We start from the raw sequence: 24,088 nt of genomic DNA on the forward strand, positions 1-24,088 counted from the left end.
TGAGTAACCTCAAGTTCTTTTAATTACTTGTTTGGCAACAGAACTGACTTGAATTCAGTTTGCAGCGAAGCCTGACCTGAACTATTCAGGCTGTTCATGGTCTGTTCATTTCCGTTAGTATGCCTATTCACACATTTTTCCATAAAATTATGAATGGATTTGATTATGAGGTGCCGTCCCAGCCCCTTATCGAGGTGTTATGTAATATAAATTGTATGTGTCGATTTACCTTTCCAAAGTCTGAAACATTCCGAGCTCAAAACACATTCTGCCACAAGATAAGGGGATTCTAGATCTGCACTGGCACTGTAAGGAACTCAACTCCATTATGCCTATTGACCACTTATAGATCACTAAATCTTTGGAACTTGGGGAAACTTACATATTGTGGTAAGCTCCATTGACAGTTGAGCACCAATTTGTAATGCTAATGTAGTTTAATTGAAGATACATTTTAGATCAATGAAAAACCAATGGAATTCTACTTACTGTGCATCTTGGCCATTTCTGCTCTCCAGTCCTACCTCTGCTGAGTGAGACCCCTCTGTTTTCTTTTGCCTGTATTACTGCCATAACCTTCTGAGTGTTCTCCCTGCCATCTGTCCCCCCCAGGCCCCCAGGTCTCCCACATACTGCGGCCAAGTCATCTCGCTGTTCAAATTCTTCAAGGCTCCCCACTGTCATCTGGACGAAGTCCAGAGTCTCCCACGTGGCTCACATGCCTCCGAGTGCTCTCTTCAGCACCATTTCTACCTTTCTTTTGCATTCATCCTGAACTTCCTTTGGTTCTTTGACCTTGCCTCTGACCCCTCTGCATGCTGTTCACTCGTTCTCTGTTTACCTGCCCAACTCCTGTTTCTCTTTCTGGGTTGGATCAGCTATTACTTCTAGAAACCTTCTTGGACCCTCTGCTTCTGGGATGAATGCCCACTGCTCTATGCTGTAGCACCCTGTACTTCCTGGTATGAGTGACACTTGCCTCTTCCACGGGCTACTTTCTCCATGAGGGGAGCAATTATGTCTCTCTTGCTCCCAGTAGAGCTTTACCAAATAAGTGCCTAAGAAATATTTATTGGATGAATGCATGATTAATTTCATAGAAATCTGATTTACATACAAATTTACTTATTGTGTTATAGAAATCATATTATGTTAGCTGTGGGAGTTTTGTTCTCTAAAGTACATAATTCAAGATAGACCCAATGAGATTTTCAAAAATTGGAATGCAGTGTAGGGAAATTAAACTTGGGTTCTTTTGAATTTTGAGGCTTAAAAAATTTCCATTTGCAGTGACATACCAACGAATGAGGCTTGCCATTTTCTGGTGCATAGGAAATGGTAGCAAACTCCGTTGTATTGTCTGGTTCTATATAACAGGCTAGTTTGGTATTCTGGCAGGCTGCACATGGAAACAGTGCTTTGTTAATCTGGTTCATGGAGAAATCTGTTTGGTTCTGTGTAACAGATGCCTTCCTCAGTGTCCTTTGATGAAGGAGTTGATCTTAACAAAGAAAACATTGTTTTACAATCCGCCACTTTCAGTATCATTATCATTGTATCTAAATTCTTTTGTGAGTTTTTTTTTTTTTTTTTTTTTTTTTTTTTTGGCATTGATATTTTTCATTTTTAGGGGCTCTTCAGGTTGCTTTCGCTCTCAGCCTATAATTGATCCATGAACTTAGTTTCTCTCCTGTGACCTTCCTTTGTCTTCTCTCTGTTCATTCCAAATGTTTGTCGCCAGTTGGACATAGATAGGTAGTAGTTACGGTACAAGCTCAGCTGCTGTAACAAGAGACTCCAACATCCAGTTCAGGCTAATGGAGCAGCTTTGTATTTGATAATTCAGGGACCCAGTTTCCTTCTACCTTGTGATTCCTCCATTCCTTAGCATGTTGTCCTCTTTTACGTGGTTGAATTTGGGCCATTTCATGTTTTTGTTCCAGCTGGCTGTTGAAGAGAACAGAGCTGGAATTCAGAGCAGGCAAGATGCTTTCACACAGAATGATGTGGAAGTTGAGTCCATCATTTCCTCCCACATTCTGCTTTCCAGAACTTAGTCACATGACTGCCCATCTACCTGCCCATCTACTTGGGCATGTACTATCTAGCTGCATGGCCTATAACCAGGTAGATTTTTATTACTATGGAAGAAGGGAAGGATGGATTTGGTGGGGACAATTAAGTCTGCCACAGAGGTAGAGCTGGGATTTGAAGTCAGGCCTTCTGACTCTGCCTTCCATATTCTGACTCATTGCATTGAGCCACTTCATCCAAAACAACTGTTAATTGCCACATGACTGTGATGTGCTGCTGGGATTAGTTTTTTATATTTCCTCTCTCACTTTGAAACCACACCTGTGCAATCTGGAATAATTTGGAAGTGGGCCGTTTCTAGGTACTGACCCCAGGGCCTTAGTGAATACCAGCCTGTTATTTTTATCATTGGGAGCCATAAGAGAATTAATGGATGCAACTCCATTGTTTACTGAAATGTGCAGCTTATGATAGTTTAGACAACGAGACGTGCTGTTTTGATCTCTTGGCTAAGATGAGCTGATTTTTCAGCATGTCTCAAAACTCACCAGGCGTGTGCTCATATGCTGCCACTTTAGAAGCCAGGGTTTCAAAGCCAGCTGCCCATCAGAGAGAGGTTGTTCCTTAGAATATTGTTCTATTTTATTGCTTTTCCTTGTTTGGTCTCTCCAGAGTCATTGGCCTTTTCAGCTTCAATTTTCTCATTGTCGAATGAGATATTAATTCCTTTTCTTGATCCTGATTCAGTTGCTGAGTGTGTTATTGCCTTGGGGATGGGGTGTCTTTGAGTTTTCTGTGCCTTTGAAGTAGTTGTTTTGTGTTCTGGTGTTTTCAGGTGCATCTCAAGTGAGCACTGAGAGTCTCACCATTTTAGGAGCCACAGTTTAGTCACGTTGTACCTGTTTGTTCCGGGCCTGAGTGTCTGGTTCAGTAGCTTGGGTGGGACCCTTGGATCTGCGTTTCCATTAAGTTTCCAGGTGACGCTGCTGCTGTCCAGGGACTTCACTGAGAATCATCATCTTACGGCTGTAGCTCTGGTTAGTTTCTGATGATTGCTTCTAACTGTGTCCTACCAGCAGTAGCGTACAAATCTGAGATCCCTTTCCTTGTCTTCCAGGTCCAGGAATGACACTTATTTCCTTGCTGGTGCTAGCCCTGGGGTGTCCTGTCATCCTATTTGTTTCCTTTTAAGCTAATCTGTTCTTTTGTAAATAACCCCTTCCTTAATTAATGTCCTCGATTACCTGGTTTGAGTGTACCATCTCTCTCTTGCCAAGATTCTGGATGATTCGATACTCAATAAGGGCTTTTTAAATAGATGGCTCAATCAGACTGGGATTCATATTTTCCGAGATAAAGGGCCTTCTTTCTTTTTTTCTGGGTCTCCTAGCCCTTCATGAGAATAATATAGGGTCTCTGCCAGTGGCCACTCTGCTTAAAGAATGCCTTCCTTCCTCCCACATGCCAAAGATCAGGACCTTTGGAAGAGTGGACATTGAAGCCATTGGTATCATCACATTTTTTTTTTTTTCATGTGACTTTCAGTCATGCTGAATGTATAAGCATTTCAAGGTGACACTGCTAAGACACCTCTTAGCCACCCTAGAGCAGCATACCTCTCATGATGCCTATGCAAATTGTATTAGAGTCCTTGTCTTAGTCTGTTTTCTGGTGCTATAGCAAAATACCTGAGACTGGGAAAATTATAAAGAATACAGACTTACCTGGCTAATGGTTCTGGAGGATGAGAAGTCCAAGAAGATGACTCTGGTATCTGCTTGGCATCTAGGCAGGGCCTTCTTGCTGCATTATCACATGGGGGAGGGCATCACATGGCAAGAGAGAGCAAGCATGTGAACCTGGGTTTCTCTTCCTCTTCTCATAAGGCCACTATTGCCGTCACAGGGGCTCCACCCTCATAACTTTATCTGACCCAAATTACTCCCCAAAGGTCTCACCTCAAAATACAATCAAGATAGGAGTATAGGGCTGGGATTGTGTCTCAGTGGTAGAGTGCTTGCCTAGCATGCGTGATTCACTGGGTTTGATTCTCAGCACTACATATAAATAAAAAAAAATAAAGTTCCATCAGTAGATATAGATATAGATACAGCTATATGGATGTAGCTATAGATGCAGATATAGATAGGAGTTTAGGGTTAAGTTTCCAACATATGAACCTTTGGAAGACACCTTCAACCATAGCAGTACTAAAGAACTATTAAATATTCATTCCCCCCACATGCATACATGTGCATGTAAGCATGCCTCTGCACACAGGCATGCATGTGGGCTTGCATTTGTCCTTCACTTTAAATTCAATGCAGTGGTTGGAAATTGCCATCTCAGTACTTGGGGTATAGATGGAAACACCAACAGAGAAGCATCCGCTCCTTCCAAACCGAACACATGTAAGATTTGCCCTTTAATTAGCATCTGCAGCTGCTGCCATCAGAAGGGTCTGTCTCTGTTGGCCTGAAAGTCTTTGCTTTAAAAGAGCAAGTCCATTATAGCTCCAAGCCAGGCTCATCTGTCAGCTGCTGCGCTTTCTCAGCCGTCAGCAGGGTTGCCACGTTGTTTAGGGCTGTTTCACTGGAGGGCTCTTCCCCCCTTCTGTCTGCCTGCTTTTGATTACTGTCCTTGGTGATCACCATTCAGGTGACCTACAGCTGCTCATTGTGTGCAGGAGACATCTCCAGTCCTTGCAAGGATGGAAGCTCATCGCTTCAGTGCTGATGGACTGGTTATTTTCCAGCCCTTTGTTGTCAGTGATCTTGTCTTGATATTCAGGTAGTCACTGAAAAAGTACGCACAGCAGACGTGATGGCTGTATTAAAGCCAACGTCCGTTCAAGGGCACCTCTCCTCTGCTGTAGAACCTTTTAATCCAGTTTGAGTAAGAAGCCACACTGGTTCCACAACCTCTTCAGCAGCGGGTACCACCGCAGTGCTGGACTAAGCTACAGCAGAATCACCCTAGGAGCTCCTTAAATATGCAGGTTCCTAGACTCCACCCATGGAACTTGATCTGTGAAAGTTTGGAGCCAGTCAGTCTCTGGAATCCATGTTTTTAACAAGCTCCCTCAATGGCTGGGATGGGAGGGAGATGTACTTAACTCTTTTTGCACATTGATGATGATGAATATTATCATCCAAAATTCTTTCTTGTTCCACTAGGATGCCTGTCATGAAGGCAGGGATTTTTGTCTTATTCACTGCTATATTCCTGATATCTAGAACAGTAAGTAGCACATAGTAGGCACACAGATATTTATTTAGATGAATACATCTTTTTTTTTTTTTTTCCAGTACTAGGGATTGAATGCAGGGGTGCTTTATCACTGAGTGTCATCCTCAGCCCTTTTTATTTTGGGACAGGGTCTTACTAATTTGTCCAGCCTGTCCTCGAACTTGATTTTCCCACCTCAGCTGCCCGCCCAAGTCACTGGGTTTACAGTTGTGTACCACTGCATCCGGCAATTTGTCTTATTTTTAAAAAGTGCTTCTCCGGTGATTCTGATGGGCAGGCAGGCCTGGGAAACTGTGTTTTAGAGGACTTACAGTCTTCTTGAATTAGAATCCACATTTTTTGAGGGAGATCAGCACCTCACTGGGCATCTCTGAGTCATAAAAGTTCAGGAGAGAGTCACATTTTTGGACAAAACCACATTTATGGAGATTCTGGCATAACCTGGATGATAATTTTGACTTAATTAGTTCATAGCACTATGCTGACATAGTTGGTTGTCTGATATGAAAACTTCGAGACTCTGAGTTTGTGACTTTCAGTGATGCTTTTGGAGCCTTTTGATTTGGTGCCATAGTGTTTCTGAAAGTCTCCATGTCCTGGTTCTTTGTTATAGCTTTAAGCCCAATAGGCACAAGATTGATTAAGCTTTGGATTTGTACAACTGTCTTGCTATGAACTCCATGTATTTAGAATGAGCAATTATGCCCCATATGAATAACATCTTGGGATAGCCAAATTTACCCAGTAAATGATGTTCTTCTAATGGTGCACAGTTGAATTTTTAATATTGTAATCTGGAATTGTGTTGGGGGGGTCAAGTTTATCTGATGAGGACCCTGTCTATTTAAATGTTCATCTTTTAGAATGTCTATTTCGGCCCCATATAGTGGAGGATGCTGAGTTTTGTTGGTTGTTTTCTCATTAACCCAGGACTTTTGAAGAGATGGAAAGTTGTTTGACCCATAGAAGAGATGAATGCAGTTTGGTAGGGAGTCTTCTGAATAGGAGCAAAGAATACATGCTTCTTTCCCTTTTAAAGAGATGTTTCTTATTTTCTGAACTATTCTGCTGGTCGTAACAAATCAAATCTTTGGGAATAGACACTAAGTACCAAGTAGTGATCAGTTTGAGAGCTCTTGGAAGTTGCCAGCGGCTGCTATATAGTTGACTTTCTGAGCCTTAAACTTAAAAGTGGTTCTGTTTTTTTGCATCTTTAATGGAACCATAGGAAATGTACAACTGCAGCATGTCATCATAAATATGCATTGTTCTTATTTTAAGTCATTTGAATTCTGAAAGTCTGAGTACTTCTGTTATTATCTGTGATTTTTTTTTATGTTTAAGACCTTTTTAATGGCAACTCGTATTTAAAACAGACGTAAAAAATTAGCATTCACCCACATACCTAGGGCCTGTGGAGAACCAGGTTGGTATGAGTGGGTGAGCTAGAGGGAACCAGGTGGCTTCTGTGGGTTCTAGGGCTGGGCCCCACATCTTACATCTGCTGTGAATCTGGGGAAGCACAGTATGTGTGTTAGGTTCTGCCCCTGAAGTGCCGTCCTTGTTAGTTCACAGATCACTTGTTTTAGGTAATTGCAGTGTTAATGGAATCGTACTCTTCTACTGTAATTGTCCAGAGCCTGACTGAGTGTCAGCTGAATGTAAGAAGCTGTGTGAATGCGGTAGATTGCCAGGTTACAAGGAGCCCTCGGGGAGGATGTGTAAGTCCCTAGCTTCCCCAGGGAGATCTGGTGCTGGGCAGACTTTCTGGAGACTTTACTTAACCAGCCTGGGGCATTTAGGGATCTGTGCAAATATTCCATGTTAGACTTTCTAGAACTTTCTTCTAATTCTTAACTAAAGGCATGCAAGAGTCTGGGGGGATAATAGTGAGAATTCACATCCTCAAATTGGTTTCCAGAATACAGTGTTTGGTATATTTAGTGTTTTTCAAAAGAAGTCTATTTGAATCTTCTTACCTTCTTTTGGGAAAGATTGAATATAACTTAAAAGACATCTGTAGAATGGTCAATAAAATTCAAATCAGAGCAAAGGACAGAACTCCGTGAGGGTTAACCTGGTTGCAGCAGTGGTCAAAATGGGTCCCATCTTCTCTGCAGCCAGGGAAGGACCAGGCAGTTCAGGGAGGGGAAGAACAGGGATTGCATGGCAGCTGATGCCATGCTGGTGCCAGCCACTGTGCACGACCTCCGAGGACCTTGTCTTGTTTAATCTGAGTGTAATATTGCAAGGGGATTGGTCTTATATGAATTTAACAGGGAATGAAACTGAAAAGCAACAAGGTGAAGTTACCAGGTGGTATCTGAAGCCACCTGATTGACTGGCCCTAAGGCCGTGTGTGGCTTCAGGCATGCACAGCTGGTTACCCTCAGAAGGAGGAAAGGTTTCAGTTCCTTGGGATAAAAGAAAAAAAAAATTGTTTTTAACTAATCAAACATTTACCTGAGGCTTTATATTCTTATTCCAGATTTGTCCTATATCTACCAATGAATCTGATATTTTTTTCTCATAAAAAAGAGGTTATACTTTATCCTACACAGGATATCACTTTATATTATCATGGCAGCTTTCCATGGTAGTATGAATAGATGGAATCCATTTGTTTTTAATATCTGTATCATATCCCATCGTTTCCATATATCATAATTTAGCTATTCTCTTATGGATAGATATTTGGAAGATTTCCAGGTTACTTTTTTTTTTTCCCCTGTTACACACAGTGCTGCAATGAGTCTACTTATTTATCGACCTATCTGCAAACTATCATAAGTACCTATAAAATAAATTGTAAAAAGTGGAATTATGGGGCTGGGGTTCTGGCTTGGTGGTGGAGTGCTTGCCTAGTATGTGTGAGGCATTGGGTTCAATCCTAAGTACCACATTAAAAAAAAATGAATAAAGATATCATGTCTGTCTACAACTAAAAATAGTTTTTAAAAAAGTGGAATTACTAGGTCAAAGGGGTATATATTCATAGTTAAATTTTTTTTTTTTTTTTTTTTTTTGGTGCTGGGGATCGAACCCAGGGCCTTGTGCTTACAAGGCAAGCACTCTACCGACTGAGCTATCTCCCCAGCCCTCATAGTTAAATTTTTAATAGAGACCGTCAGTTACATTCTACACTGTCTGTAAACGGAAAAGATAGTGTCACATTTATTGCACACCTGCTATGTTCTGCTGGGTGCTGAGGCAAATGCAAAAAGGAGGCAAGAGAGTTTGTTGCCCTCCAGGAATATCCATCTACAGTGTGCACGAATCCTAGGGAATGGGGTATTAACTTGGGTGGGTGGATGGGGAGTGGGTGGAATTAATTCAACTTTTCAGGCTTTGCCTTGCAAACATTGTGCATGGTGCCTGGGACTAGTCTTCCATTATATCAGTTCTCTTGGGTAATGGATGTAATTTCTGCAGGGCAGGGACCCCATCCTATGTCTTACACTATGTCTCACACATCTTCTTTGCTTTGTGGAGACACTGTAATTATAACATGTCAGGTGGTATTCGAAGATCTAATTGAGGCATTCCCTCTTTTTGGGGTGTGTGAAAAATTAATAACTTTGGTATTGTATACAGGTCATGGAATATCAGCCTGGAGGGGATTTGCTGTCACTTTTGAATAGATATGAGGACCAGTTAGATGAAAATATGATTCAGTTTTACCTAGCTGAACTGATTTTGGCTGTTCACAGTGTTCATCAGATGGGATATGTACACCGGTAAGTGAGATTCCTTAATCGCATACTGAGAATTTATCTGTATCCTGGAAGGGTTACTGCTTGGAAATGAGCGGATGAATGATTTCAGGATCAAAATAATGCTGCATCCAGTTTTTAGACAATCTTACCTGTAACTGGTTGAAAGAAATGGCAGACATTTCAGCTCATGCATCCAACAGTGAAGTAGATCTAGAGTTGTAATATTCTCGAGTTTACTAGTACCTTCTGTTACTAGTTAATAGGTATAGCTGATAAGATCAGGAGCCCTTGCATGGGTTCTTTGAGTTGTGTGGTAGATGAATGGAATTTGATTTGCAGAAGGACCTAGGGTGCCACAGGGAAATGGAAGATCATGGAGGTGTACTTTGTGCCTGTCAGCTTTCCCTTTCCACTGTGCCCAGCACTCAAGATGATCAGTTAGTAAGGGCCTCACAGTTTTGGAGGTTTCAGCCCATGACGTATTTTCTCTGTCACTTTGGGCTTGTGGTGAGGCCATATATCACGGCAAAAGCACATGATGAAGCAAAACCACCTACTCACCAGCAGGAAGCAAAAACAGAGAGAGGAGGAGACCAGGGTCTGACAGTCCTCTTGGAGGGCAAGCCCCCAATGATCTGAAGACCTTCCGCTAGGATTGTTTTAGTCAGCTTTTTTCACTGCTGTGACCAGAAGACCTGACAAGAACAATTAGAGAAGGAAAAGTTTATTTTGACGGTCACAGTTTCAGAGGCCTCAGTCTGTAGATGGGCAACTCCATTGCTCTGGGCCTGAAGTAAGGCAGAACATCATGGTGGAGGAGTGTGGCAGAGGAAGGTAGCTTAGAACATGGCACCAGGAAGCAGAGAGACCTCTGCTTACCAAGGACAAAATATAAACACCAAAGGCACACTCCCAGTGATCCACATTGCCTCCAGTTACACCCTACCTGCCTGCAGTTACCACCCAGTTAATCCATTCAAGTGGATTAGCATACCGATTAGTTTCAGGCTCTCATAACCCAATTATTTCACCTCTGAGCATTCTTGCATTGCCTCACACGTGAGCTTTTGGGAGACACCTCATATCTAAACCAGAATAAGGATCCACCTCTTAAAGATTCTGCCACTTCCCAAGAGCACCATGCTTGGGACTGTCTTTAACACTTGGTCCTTTGGGGGTCACTGAAGATCCAAACCACAGCACACTTTTAACTGTGTCTGTTAGTAATTCACAAAGGTGCTCCACAAAATCCTCAGTCGATACGTATTTCTTCTTGTCTTCACTCATCTACTGTTTTTATGTCTGAGGATGTTATGGGAATATAATGAAAGACCAGTAATCATAAAAGCTGGACGAAAGACTCAGCTTTTCCACTGGCTAGTCTCATGACCTTGATTAAATTCTTTAGTGTCTTTTGACCTTGGTTTTCGCCCTATCCTAAGATATTTGCTTGAATTGAGATCCTGAGTTAGCAAAAGCTTGCTGCTTGTTTAGCACAGTGCTAATTCAGAGTACTGATTTTCTTACAGGGACATCAAGCCAGAGAATGTTCTCATTGACAGAACAGGACACATCAAGTTGGTGGATTTTGGATCAGCTGCTAAAATGAATTCAAATAAAATGGTAATAATGGAATAAAATAGCTTAATAGAGGTTATACCAGAAAGCATTTCTTGGTCTTCATAAATTTGGGAAATAATGGGATCCAGTGATGAGCCTTCATCTGCCAGCGTATGACTCCTTGAGGGCTGGGGTGGGATGGGAACCTGGAATTATTCCCGGACCGTAGCACCCTTTTATGTATAATACCTGTTAATACCTTCAGAAACATTTTTGGGAATGTTCTTATACTTTGGTTAAAAAGAAAGGAAAATGTTTATTTTGTTTTTGCCTTCATTTTTCTTGCCTCTTAGAAACTGTCTTATGTTATATGTCTTTTTTACTGAAAAATAGTTTGATGAAATGTAACCTTCTTTTTCTCAAATCCTCCATTTCCTATGCAACAAAACAAGAACATTTGAATTAAATATCCTTAAGTGTCAAGAACCAGTGCTCAAAATGTCATTTTTAAGTCTTGGACCTTTGGTAAATTAAACTGCATTCCACATGCTAATTAGGAAGGCAGGAGTGGAGCTATTGAGATCAAGAGTAAGAATACTTCAGGAAAAAGATGACAAAGTTAGAAGAAAATAGAGTTAAAAAATCCTCTAAGAAAGTTGGTTCTTACTAAAATGTGAATTTTGAGGTCAGCTTGCAAAAAGAATGGTCTAAGAGAAAATCGACTTAGGTTTTAAGATTAATTTCACAACTGAGCTACTTGGTGACCTAGACAAATCCTTAGGAACTTGGCCTTTATTCTTTTCTCTAAAAAATACTGTTTCTAGTTAAAATGCACAAATTAAGAGGTTAGAGAAGCTGCTCTTCAAAATGCCCCCCAGGTCTGAGTTAAGTCCTTTATATAAATGACAATATGTAAAATTGCCGGAAATTCCTTGGAGGAAAGGCGGGTGTTACTAGGTTGATACTAGGTAGAGGTTGAGAGTTGGATTAACTCCTTATACTTCAGCATCTGGCCTGTGTGTTCTGAAGACCCGAGACCTGCTGAAGATAATTTACTTAATATTTGGGCCTTTGAAAAACAGACTCCAAATGCTGTCCAGAGTCAGGATTTCTCAACCTCAGCACTATTATTTTTTCAGGTTGCATTCTTATAATCTGTTCACTTAATCATCACAACAAGAATCAGATTATAAACTCAAAGCATTTTATGCTTTAAAAATGATGTAGAGGGGCTGGAATATAGCTCAGTGATAGAGCATATAGGTGGCATTGGCAAGGCCCTGGGTTTAAGGCCCTGGGTTTAAGCCCCAGTGCCCCTGCAAGAAAAATTAGGTTATAACTCAGAAACAGGTGCAAAAACTTAGTATCAAATTTAATGGAATAAGACACAAGAAAACAATTAACACAAAACTGCCTTTTAAGATTAAAAAACTTTGACATTACATGAGTGGCATTAATAAACTCGTGCATTAGAGCTAGGCTTGATGTCACATGCTTGTAACCCCAGCTTCTCAGGAGGTTGAGGCAGGAAGATCACAAATTCAAGGTCAACCTTGGCAACTCAGAAAGACCCCATCTCAAAAATCCAAAACCCAGAAACTGGTGCTTTTGAGAATAAATTGCATTATAGTACATAGTCTTGACAGTATAACCTCAACTCTGTTGCCTTTTTGGTCTGGATAATTCTTTATTGTGGGGAGCTGTCCTGTGTATTTTAGGATAGTTAGCTGTATTTCTCTACCCAGTAGGTCCCAATAGTACCCACCCTGGCAATTAGGACAACCAAAAATGTCTCCAGGCCTTGCCAGATGTCCCTGGAGGGAGGGGAGGAAAACCACTCTGAGTTGAGATTGTCTACAGTAGATTGAGACGCCTCAGGAAGCTCATTAATTAGAGCTGGCGAGTGTGCTTGCCATAGAAAACCTACTCAGGAAACTGGATTAAAATCCACAGTCATTGCTTCGTAAATAGGAATTAAGAGTAAGAGTCCATCTTCAGAATGCTTGTGGCGAGACAAGTTCCTCTTCAGGTTTATATCTTCCGGTGTTGCCAATGTCCTTTTCCTGCTCTAATCGTAGCAGCCTTCCTTGCAGGCCCGAGCCTCCTGGAGGCTCTCAGGTTTATTTGCAGCTCAAGGCTCACTCTCTGATTATCTTGGTCAAGGAGTTACAGCACTGGGTAGACACACTTGAGAATATTGTACCTCTTTTCTACCTGTGCTTTTTGAATCAGAATATGAGAAACAAGGAATTTTTAGCATTCTTTTAAATGGAAATGCCATTTTATTATAGAAGTGCAGTAATTTGCAATCCAGATCATGTCAAGTGTGGATATAGAATTAGTAAATTTTAAAAAATATTTTTGATTAACATTGGAAGGTTAAGTATGTGTTTCCTTTGAAGAGAATGTTTTATAGGCCTAAAGTAGGTTAGAGATATTTTCTGTATTCAAAATATACTATAAAAATATATCCACATTTATTGAAATTACTGTTTTACTCAAAAGTCAATCAGTTCTTTTCCCTGCCTCTCCCAAACTTTATCTTTGTATTTTAGATATTTGTGAATCTTAGATAATATTGAATTTTTCCACCATCTGTTGTTTTTATCTTGTTTCTTATTCAGAAGCATTTTGTGTTTTACATTGGAGTATTTTATGTTAGCCAATAGGACCAGAGGCCTAGTGACCACAGGACCTGCTGTGTGTCTTGGGTCACCCACTTCACCTTATGAGAATCTGATAGAATGGCAAACCTCTCCCAGTATCAACCTGCTATTCTGCTTTCTTGAAAGGAGTTGTAAGGAGATTCTAAGTTAAGCACATTGTAGCATTGTTAAGTGATAAGGAGCCCCTTTTAGCAGTTGGAAGCCCATAGGCGCTATCCCTGTTTAGATTTTCGCAGGAGGGAAAAGATGTAATTTTCTTTTGCATAAGAGGAACAACATAGTGAGAATTCTGTTTTCCCCTGCTTCTGCAGGTGTGTGTTTATGCCCTGCGCATCTAGATGGGGAGACTTAGGTTTAAACAGTTTTTTGTGTGAGCATTTTATGAAAAGGGATTGGGATATTTTTCTTACTTCCTCATTTGCTTTTGGTATAAGAGTCTGCTAAGTTAATCCTTTTCTTTTTCCCTCCTTCCTTTTCTTTCTTTTCCTATTTTCCCAAATATGGCAGACTCTTCTGCACCTGTCATTTTATTACTGTCTCCCGCTGAGCTGGTTTATTTTTGTGCCAATATAGTAAAAAAATAACCAAATTTATTGGAACCTTGTGGAGTAGTGTACTGCAGGCAGGTGGGACTCCAGATGCATGTTCACTTTTAACATCTCACCCCACTTAGCTGTCTGAATTGCCACCAGAGGAGAGTGAAAGCATACTGCAAAATCCTCATCAGGATATGTGAGTTTATGAACATGTTAACCAGGTTTAAGGTGCTTGGAGGTCAGTGACTAACGGAAACTTGGTCTTTTTAATGGCAAGTAAACACTATGTGAAATTGTATAGAGAACAAACCAGTTGGTATTTTTCCTGTTGTTGCTTTCTAAATTAGTAATGAAATTTAGAAAATTGTTGGACATGAATATATTTAGTCACATATCTACGATGGGGTAAGAATTAGGGAGTTATCCGACTCTCAGTCTAATCATCAGTTTGAAAATGAGGCATTGACAGTTTATGCTTTTTGGCCGGACCACGCTAATACATGGCCCAGCCAAATTCAACTCTCTGAATGTGAGTGAGCAACTCTGCCCTGTCAGTTGCAAACAAGGAAAGCAATATTCTGGAACAGTCTATGTGGAAATAAAATAAAATCCAGTAGTGCAAATAGTGCTTATTTGATAATTGTGTAGTTCTGGTCCTGCAAGGTAATTAGGCATTTAATCAACAATATAGTGACATCATCATTATTTAACTAAACCAAGATGTTAGAGTTTTTCTTCTCTTGTTAAAGAATATCTATTGCTCAGTGCCAAGATCCTGTTGTTTATGTGGTTTTTGCCAAGATCCTATAGTTTAATCCTAACCCTGTACTGAGAGCTCAGTACAGAAGTCTTGGCTTAGACTTCCCAGCATCAAGGTTTCCCCTTGACCTAAGCTACTTTCCGTTTCTCAGGCTTCAGTCCTGCTGTGGTTCTGTCTAGACCACATATTGGCCCCTCCACTCACACTTCTGTCCTTCAGCACAGGCCTGCTTGCAGTTTCTTGGGTGATAGGACTATCCAGCTTTCCTGAGTGGGTGCTAGTAGGAGAAATCCTGTTGCCCAAAGCAGTGGGTGATTAGTGTCAGGAATGGAAAGAACCGACAGCCCTGACCTTTTTGTGTGTGTGTGTGTGTGTGTGTGTGTGTGTGTGTGTGTGGTGTTGGGAATGGAACCTGGGGCCTTGCCCATGATAGACAAAGTGCTCTGCCCCTGAGCCACATCCCTAGCCCGAAACCTACATCAGAGTGTGGGCCTGAGGAAAGGGATAAGAAAGGGGGACTGGGAGAATCGTAGGAATGATTTATCTATTCCTGTATTACGCACATACTGTGTGTGTGTAGAATAAGAGAGGAGATGGGAGAATTCCAGGAAATCTTGTTTCCTGTAATGAAAGGATCTTGGTCAGAGGAGTGGACAAGCTTCGTCCAGCTTCATCACTGGGGAAAGGAGGCCTCTCAGTATCTCCTAAATATTCCCTTTTCTCTCAATACCCAATTACATCACAGCAAAGCAAATTTACTTTCTCGATATGAAGTCCAGCCTTACAGGTATGTGGCCATACCCCCAATCTCTGGGCTTCCTCAGGGGTGCTTCACGTCCTTTCACATCATTCAACTGCTGACCCCAGAGAAGCCCGTTTGCCACGTGGGATTGTAGGACAACTGGTTAACACAGTTTTTGTCTAGAGTCAGGGCCTTCCTGTTTTGATGGGGAGGGAGGTTAGACAGGTGATCCTCACACTTCACATTTCATGGCTCATTAAAACTTCAAAACAATTGTGAAGACCAGACAGGCTGCCATGGACTGGGCCCCTCACTGAGGGGTCTGGAATGAGGGGAAGAAGACCTAATTCTTTCATCAGCATCATTTCAAGAAACAAAGCACATTTAAACACTAAAACATCCAGAAGGACAAATTCTCAGGGACAAAAGGACAGCGCTTAAAACGGAATACATTTAGCTTCATGAAAACACCTCGTACATCGTCCTAATAATGCCTTGCCAAGGTCAGGTGCTGCGGCACCATTGGATTGGGGACCCCTGGGTTTTAAACAGTGGGGAGGGATCACAGGAAGAGTGAGATGAGGAAAATGAACTCATTAGCATCCAGCGCTGGGTGGAAGGTATTAGTCATGTCACGCCCTGCGAGCAGGCTACTGTGGGAATGTGGATTCCAAAATCCGTTTTCCAGTTTTTTTTGAACTTGAGATCTAACATGCATTTGCCATATTGCATTCCTGGTTTGCTGCAAGTTTTTTAGTGATGGTTAAACTGATCTTCAATTGATCTTTAGGCTTTATAATCATTTTGCTGTTTTCTTAAGTAAAAGAAGTTCTAGCATATCAGTAACTTGTATCAGGAAACACCTCCATTGCTGCCGCGTGCCCAACTGCCACTTGTACAACCAAAGGGTGAACGTCATCAACACATCCTGCCCCCTTGCCTTTGGGTTGGATCGTGCGCTTTTGAAAAAGAAAATCAGTAAGCATTTGGACTTCCTGATAGTGTGCCACTCGACAGAAGTGGCAGATCTGCTTCTGTCTGATATGACTGTTGGCAGTCTACTTGAAGATAATTGAAAGTTTGCTGAATTCAGCTTATTAATGGGATTCTAGGTGAACGCCAAACTCCCGATTGGGACCCCAGATTACATGGCTCCCGAAGTGCTGACTGTAATGAATGGTGACGGAAAAGGCATCTACAGCCTGGAGTGTGACTGGTGGTCGGTGGGAGTCATTGCTTATGAAATGGTTTACGGGAGAACCCCATTCACGGAGGGAACCTCAGCCAGAACCTTCAATAACATCATGCATTTCCAGGTAAAGGGTCATTAGATTTCGAAGTTACACTGAGAAATGCCATTTAAAAATTGTGTGAATGGAATGTTATGTGTAAACCAGCATGGCACTCACTTTGTGCCAAAAGCTGTCCTGACACTTTATTAATTATAGTTCATAGATCTCAGCTGCCAGTAATTGTAAGACTATGTCATTATTTTTTGTATCACTAGAAAAGAAAAACTGCTGCCAATTAATCTTTTTTTTTTTTTGACACTGGAGATTGAACTCAGGGGTACTCAACCACTGAGCCACATCCCCAGTCCTGTTTTGTATTTTATTTAGAGACAGAGTCTCACTTACTGAGTTGCTTGGTGCCTTGAGTTTTACTGAGGCTGGTTTTGAACTTGCAATTCTCCTGTCTCAGCCTCCAGAGCCTCTGGGATTATAGGCATGTCCCACCATGCCTGGCTAATCTTTGATATTTTTATTGATTGTAAAATACATCTTGATTTCACTACTGTTAAATGTGCATAAATATGAATCTTAGAATTGATGAAATAGCTTATTAGCTTAATTCATCTTCAGACAACACTGTAAGGTAGGTATCATTATTATGATTATTTTTATTTATAGGTGAGGAAAACAAATCACAGATTAAGTAACTTGCCCCAAGTAACACAGGCAATCTGAAGACTCTGGAGCCTATGCTTTTGATTTTATGCTGTGCTGCTTCTGAGTATTATCAAATATGGTAGTAAAATCGAATAAGGAAATGAGTTAGAATTATATTTTATATTAATATATGCATATAAAGTAAAATTAAAACTATTTTCTTGGCTGGGAGGGTAGCTCAGGGGTAGAGCACTTGCCTAGCATGGGAGAGGCCCTAGGTTCTGTCCCCAGTACTACTAAAAAGCCAAAAAAAGCAAAGGGACACCAGTTTTCTAACAACTAATTTTCACTATATTAAGCTCATTCTTAAGGATATGATAAATATGTATTTTTCAGTCTGAACCAGAAGGAAAAGAGAGAACTCATTTTTAAGGTTCTCGTATCTCATTCAATTTTCATCTTCCTGGAATGGTTAATACATATTTTTAATATACATACATTGTTCTTCTTGAGTCTCCTCTTGAGCTGAAGTTTCCCCTCAGATGACTCTTGGGGCTGAGTTATTTCCTTCCTTTCAGTTCACTCGCTCATTGAATAATGCAATCACGAGCGAACTGCAGCAGATACCGCCAGGCGCCGGGGTCACAGTGATGAGCCAGGAGGCCCCCGGTGCCCTTGCTCATCATCACTCAGAACCTGTGACACCTTGTGTCAGGGCAGAAGCAGAGGACAGAGGGAGCCTGTGGGAAGGAGCACCAGGGTAGGAAAGGGAGCTGGGGGCTGGTGGGCGGGGAGGGAGTTCTAGGCCGGGAGAACAGTGTGAGGTGTGCAGGGAACTTTAAATAGCTCATCATTGTTGGACAGCAAAGAGAGACGCAGAGCGTGCAGGATGAGATGGAGAGGGGAGCAGAGGTCAAGCCGTGGAGGAGACTGAGCCCCTACAAAGGAGCCGGGCCTATTGATGTGAACAGGCCACTTATTTTGGGAACATGCCTTTGGTCCAAAGTTAAGAGGACATAAAACTTTCTTTTAAAAAAAAAAAGGAAAAGGAACTTGTGTAAATGAGATATACTCTTTGGGATGTGAGAAATTGAATCGCTACTAAGGAAATTAATTATTGTATTTTTTGGAACAGCGGTTTTTGAAGTTTCCAGATGACCCCAAAGTTAGCAGTGGATTCCTTGATCTCATTCAAAGTTTGTTGTGTGGCCAGAAAGAGAGGTTGAAGTTTGAGGGCCTCTGTTGCCATCCTTTCTTCTCCAAAATTGACTGGAATGACATTCGGAACTGTAAGTACAGCACGTTCCTTAAATTTGGGTGTTGGGATTGAGAAATATGTATGGGCAACCTGAAATTACTCTGGTCCAAAGAAGCTGGGGTAAATGGCATAAATAAAGGCCTTAGTTACGTGTAGGAAGAGAAAAGGGCCGTTGACATAGCTGTCAGTAATAATTCTGCTTTAGCATTATTTGCGTACAACTGGGTCATTTATCAAACTCCACGTTTTTGTGGTCTTTAGTATCTCACAGTAAGTCAGAGGCGGAGATTGATGGGGCTCGAAGCTTGTCTCCTGGCTTGACCGTTTCTTCCCAGAGGAAACATGGACCTAGTTATTTCATTCATAGATTAGGAAGAGGACACTGAGGTCAGGCAGTGTGCCCAGGCCTGCGGTGAGGCACAGTTCCCTGCTGTGTTCCTTTGTTTCCCTCTCTGATATTTCTCTGTTCACATGCATGTAAAATCTGTAATGGATATGTATGGTGGATTCACTGTAGTCGGCTAGTGCAAATGGAATTGATTAATTATTAACAAAAATCTGATTTATTGACAACAAAACCAAAGAGCTTGTTTTTTTCCTTTAACAATTTGGTGATTTTTTTTTTAAAGACAATTCATTAGATATGTTGATTGAATGTGATTTAATGACTTGACGCAGTGATCAGTGTGGATTAGAGCCGAGGGGAAAGTTGGCCTGTTTGAGTGTGTTTTATTTTTGGTAAGGAGGGGAGGTGGAACTTGTTTTTGGGTATCAAAACCAGGCTTCTAATTGGAGCCATGTTGTAACTGCAGGTTGAGCTTCCCTAATCCAAAAGTTCAAAATGCTTTCAAAATTTGAAACCTTTTGGGCACAGACATGATGCCACAGGTGGAACATTCCACATCTGACCTCATGAGGGGTTGCTGTCCAAACACTGGCATACTAAAGATGTTGCATACAATTACTGTCAGCCTACGTATATGTGTATAAAGAGCATATGAAATATAAATGAATTTTGTGCTTAGAATTGGGTTCCATCCCCAAGATATCTCATTATGTACATCCAGATTTTCCAAAATCTGAAAAAATCTGAAATCTAAAACACTTCTGATTCCAGGCATTTCAAATGAGGGATATTCAACTTGTATACCCTCTTGTGCATTTGACTGTGACACAAGAGTGGTTAAGATCCAGAATTGTCCAGTTGAAGGCTATTTTGATGGTTTTTCTAACCTCCTGCCAAAATATTTACTAGGGAGCATTTCCATAAATATTTTTTTGGCAAACCTTTCCTTCCGGGTCCTTCTGTTGCTGTGACAAAATACCTGAGAAAATCAAACTAAAAGGAGAAAAAGTTTGTTTTGGCTCATGATTTCAGAGGTTCCAGTTCATGGTCACTTGGCTCTGTTGCTTTGAGCCTATGGTGGCACAGTACATCATAGCAGGAGCACATGTTAGAGGAAGTTTTTCCCTTGGGTCCCAGTGTCCTGTCAAGGGCATCCCCCCAATGACCTAACCAAGCCCTGTCTCAGAAAGGTTTCACAGGTTAACAGTCAAGCTTTGGAGACGTGTTCTTTTCCTTTGGGGTACATTTAAGATCCAACCTGTGTCATTTTGGTCTCCACAAATGTTTTCATTTTTTCTAATCTTTAGACAATACCCACACCAAACAGCCAAAGTTGTGGCTTTTAATTGGTAATATGTTTTCAGTATTCTTCCTTTTATGCTTTTAGAAAGATTTGATAAAATTTTTAGGTGCTGTTCATGTACTTAATCCTCCTTTGTCTTGCCTTTTTAATCTCTTATCTTCCTGAATAAGCAATTAATTTTTATGCACAAATGTGCTGATTATGCCTAACTACATGTCTCCACTTAAGTAAGTCAGTGAATGGTGATTAATTATCTGAGTACCTTCATTCTTTGTTTTGGTAAACCTTGATGTTGTTTTGGTATTAGAGTTTTCCCTTGATATCTGAAAAGGACTGGCTCTAGCACCCCTCAGGCATAGCAAAATCTGAGGATGCTCAAGTCTATTTATATAAAACAGAACTTTATTTGCATATGACCTATGTACATCCTTCTGTATACTTTAATCATCTCTAGATGACTTATAATGCCTGATGTGATTTAATGCTATGTAAATAATTGTCATACTCTATTGCTCAGGGAATAATAACCAGGAAAAAAGTCTGTATGTGTTCAGCGCAGATGCACATTTTTTGGAACATTTTAAATCCTCTCTTGGTTTAATCTGAAGATGTAGAATCTGTGGACATTCAGGGCTAAAGGTGTTAGAATTCCTAGATTGTGTTCTAGTCTTTTCCTTCTAGCCTGCCTTCAGAGTTTACAAGTGTAACTATTTTTCTACAAATCGTACAGAGCCTGTGGAGGATACATGTCATTGTCAAATGTGGTTCTTGCTGCCCATCTTTTTTTTTTTTTTTTTTTTTTTGGTGCTGGAAGTTAAACCCAGGGCCTTAGCATGAGCTGAGCACACGCTCTAGCACTGAGTTACACCCCAGCCCGGTGTTCCTGAGGGGCTGTGGTTATATCTGGGATGAGGCAGCTGCGTGATGGGCCCCTGTAGACTTAGTCTCATTCACACACATGTAGGATTCACCATGCCTTCCATGGCTAGCTGCTTAATTTTTCTCCGTCCTAATAAATATCCACTTAGTCTTTAGGTTTTCCTTATCCTTAATCCATGTCCTCCCACCCTAATTTGTATCAGGGAATTCTTCTCCCCCACTAAATCTTGCATCTTAAAAACTTTGGTGGTTTTTATTGACTGCCAACTCCTAGTGTAGTGGCTCTGAAGACTCAAAATATATTTACTTTAAATTTTTAAAAAAATTTGGGGGCTGGGGATATAGCTCAATCAGTAGAGTGCTTGCCTTGCAAGCACAAGGCCCTGGGTTCAATCCCCAGCACCGCAAAAAAAAAAAAAAAAAAAAAAAAAAAAAAAAAATTGGAATATTAATTTTATAGAAAAGTCAAAGGATACTGCAAAAGTCTCAGTACAAGAGTCCCAGCCCCACTCAGTTGTCCCTAATGGGAACCACTCACACAACAGTTTGACATTTGTCAAAACTAAGATTAATATTTTTGTATTACTGTTAACTAAATTGCAGACTTTATTTAGATTTCACAAGTTTTCCAAATCATGTCCCTTTGCTGTTGCAGGGAATCAGTCCAGGGTACCATATTGCAATTAGGTTGTTTAGATTGAAGGGACTAATTCTGGCTTAGATGCCTTGTGCGGGCTAAGCCAGGGGCTGGGAACTTCACGCCCACTGAGGTTCTGTAGTGCCTTTTCCTTGTGGTCCGTGGCATTTCCAACTCTGCCGAGAGGCATGGTATGAATTTCCCTGTCTCCTAGCAGATTTTCTCGTTTGCTCTGGCTGTTTGCAATCAGTACAGGGTTTTGTGATTGAGAACATTGTTGAACTCCATGCTCTTTGAGCCATTTGCTAACTAGGTAACTCTAAGGTAAATTATGCCTTTGTCCAGTTCTCTTTTTCATAAAAACATGTGGAGTGACTTTCATCAACCAAAACACTTGAAATCATCAAGTTTCCTAAGTTCATGGTTGCTGCTTCAGTGCCTTCTGGTTCCAGGCTGTTGAACATTTCTGCTTTCCACAACATGAGATTGTCCCTTGATGAAAGCAACATTAGCCTCTCTGCTGTTTCACCCCTAATTCTTCTTTTTCTTGTTGTAACCAATGAAAGGAAATACTGCTTAACACAGCAGGTAATAATCTTTTGAAACTCATTATCTCGAGAGGTGGTCCTGGCAGGATATATAAATGCAATTTAAGAAGGGTCTGGACAGATTTATGAATGACGGAACTGGGTGTGGCTACCGAGAGAAACTAGGACGTGCCTTGGCTTTGACCCTGAGGTCAGGCAGAACATCTGTGCCCTCCGGTGTTCTGCTGCTGGGCGTCGCCGTGGGCAGTGCCATGTGAACAGGGATCCGACCCAGGTGAGGGATACCGAGCCTCCCAGCAAGTGAGAAGCCCCGAGATGCGTTGTGGCCACCCCCGTGGGTCTCCAGGTGCCCATCACTCTGGTGTTTTGTTCCCAGCCTCACACAAGGCTGTGTTTCTGTGGCTTATAATCACTATTATATCAAGGCTGCTCTCCACCTTTCGGTGGGGGGTTTCTTAAGCCTACCAGCTGCCCCAGGCTGTGCCACTTCAGTGATGCTTTCGACGCATCTGCTTGATTTTCCTGGGCTTCCCGAAAGCAGGATCCAATCAGAGCTCCTCTTTCATGCCTCTGGGGGTTACACCTACCTTATTTGGTGTATCATACCTGCTTCTGTCAATGGAAGGTTTTGCTTCCTGGTGTTCTTTTTTCACATCTTTTGAACCCCTCCACCCGCAAGGCAGAGTGATGTCGGTGGGACCAGCACACCTGCACCTTTCTTCCAAGACCACCACGTCCCAACAGAGAGAAGGGCGTCATGGGGGGGTGATTACGGGTGATTGCCTCCGACTGACAGCGGACGCTCTAGAGAACCGTGTTGTCAGTTATTCCTGACCCAGGCCTTTTCTCTTGAGTTGTCCTCCTTTTACTATTTTCAGAGAGATACAGTTCCTGCCAAATTATCCTGATTTTTCAGGTCCTTTGTATTCATCAGTGTGAGTACATGGTGATCCCGTGCTAATGACACACTGAGTTGTTCCCCTTCCGAATAGGTGTCCTTTGTGTTACTGTGGCTCATTATTCCCTCCTACCTGTCTCTGAATGGCTGTAGTGAAACCTCAAATGCATATCTTGTGACTGCTTGATGAACCTGAGTCGTGAGGGCCTTTGGCTTAGAGGAGAGGCATGCCATGCCTATCTAGCCCCGGGTGAAAATTTTTGTGTGCAAAAATAAGCATCATGTAACTTGTGTTTTTTAATGCTAGTCCTTTAGCATGATAGGAAATAATGTTGAGGGAGCACCTATTCTATGTCAGTCATGTGGTATTCAAGTATATCACACAGTATTGCTTCGGAAAAATTCTGTTGAATGTAAGAATTTTATACCCACTTATAGATGTGGATACTGTGGAAACTTGTTCAAAGCATATGGCAAGTAAGTGGGTCTGGATTTGGGTCAGGGTTTGTGTGGTTCAAAACCTGTGCTCTTAGCCAGGCCTAGTGACACACACCTGCAATCCCAGCTACCTGGGAGGCTGAAGCAAGAGGATTGCAAGTTCCAGGCTAGTCTGAGCAACTTAGGGAGACACTGTTTTCAAAAGAAAAGAAAAGAAAAGGCTGGGGTGTAGCTCAGTGCTTGTCTAGCATGCATGAGGCCCTGGGTTCAATCCCCAGTACAAAACAGATGGACTGTGTCCTTTCCACAGAACCCTGCGTGCCTTGGCATTGTTATTAGTAATAATGTTTTGATGGTGGCAAGTAGTAAACCATGTCACAATAGAGAGTAGATAACTTCTGGGTCTATTTAAGAACTTTTGGAATTGCACTAGCTTTTGAATCTGCAGGATTCATCCTGGTATTTGAGCATCTACAGTGTGCCATGTTAGGTGTGGGGTTCTACTGAAAAGCAAGTGTGGCCGTGGCACTGCTTCATGGAGCTTACAGTCTAAGTTCCTAACTGGCCCTTTGCTTGAACAGAGCTATGGTCTTGTTAAATTGCTCTACCTCAAAGTGACAGGAGATTTC

General features: G+C 41.5%; 1 protein-coding gene across 9 annotated transcripts in view; it reads left to right on the forward strand.

Moving 5' to 3' along the window:
- The window catches only part of Cit (citron rho-interacting serine/threonine kinase), a 156,201-nt gene that overhangs the window by 23,603 nt on the left and 108,510 nt on the right, over window positions 1-24,088 (forward strand). For all 9 annotated transcript variants that reach the window (XM_047560000.1, XM_047560001.1, XM_047560003.1 and 6 more), the window contains exons 6-9: window positions 8,878-9,020; window positions 10,529-10,622; window positions 16,376-16,579; window positions 18,288-18,441. In XM_047560000.1, the coding sequence (XP_047415956.1) occupies window positions 8,878-9,020; window positions 10,529-10,622; window positions 16,376-16,579; window positions 18,288-18,441 (595 nt within the window). The remainder of the gene's footprint in view (window positions 1-8,877; window positions 9,021-10,528; window positions 10,623-16,375; window positions 16,580-18,287; window positions 18,442-24,088) is intronic.

The sequence above is a fragment of the Sciurus carolinensis genome, chromosome 8, assembly GCF_902686445.1.
Source record: "Sciurus carolinensis chromosome 8, mSciCar1.2, whole genome shotgun sequence".
Classification (NCBI taxonomy): Eukaryota; Metazoa; Chordata; class Mammalia; order Rodentia; family Sciuridae; genus Sciurus; species Sciurus carolinensis.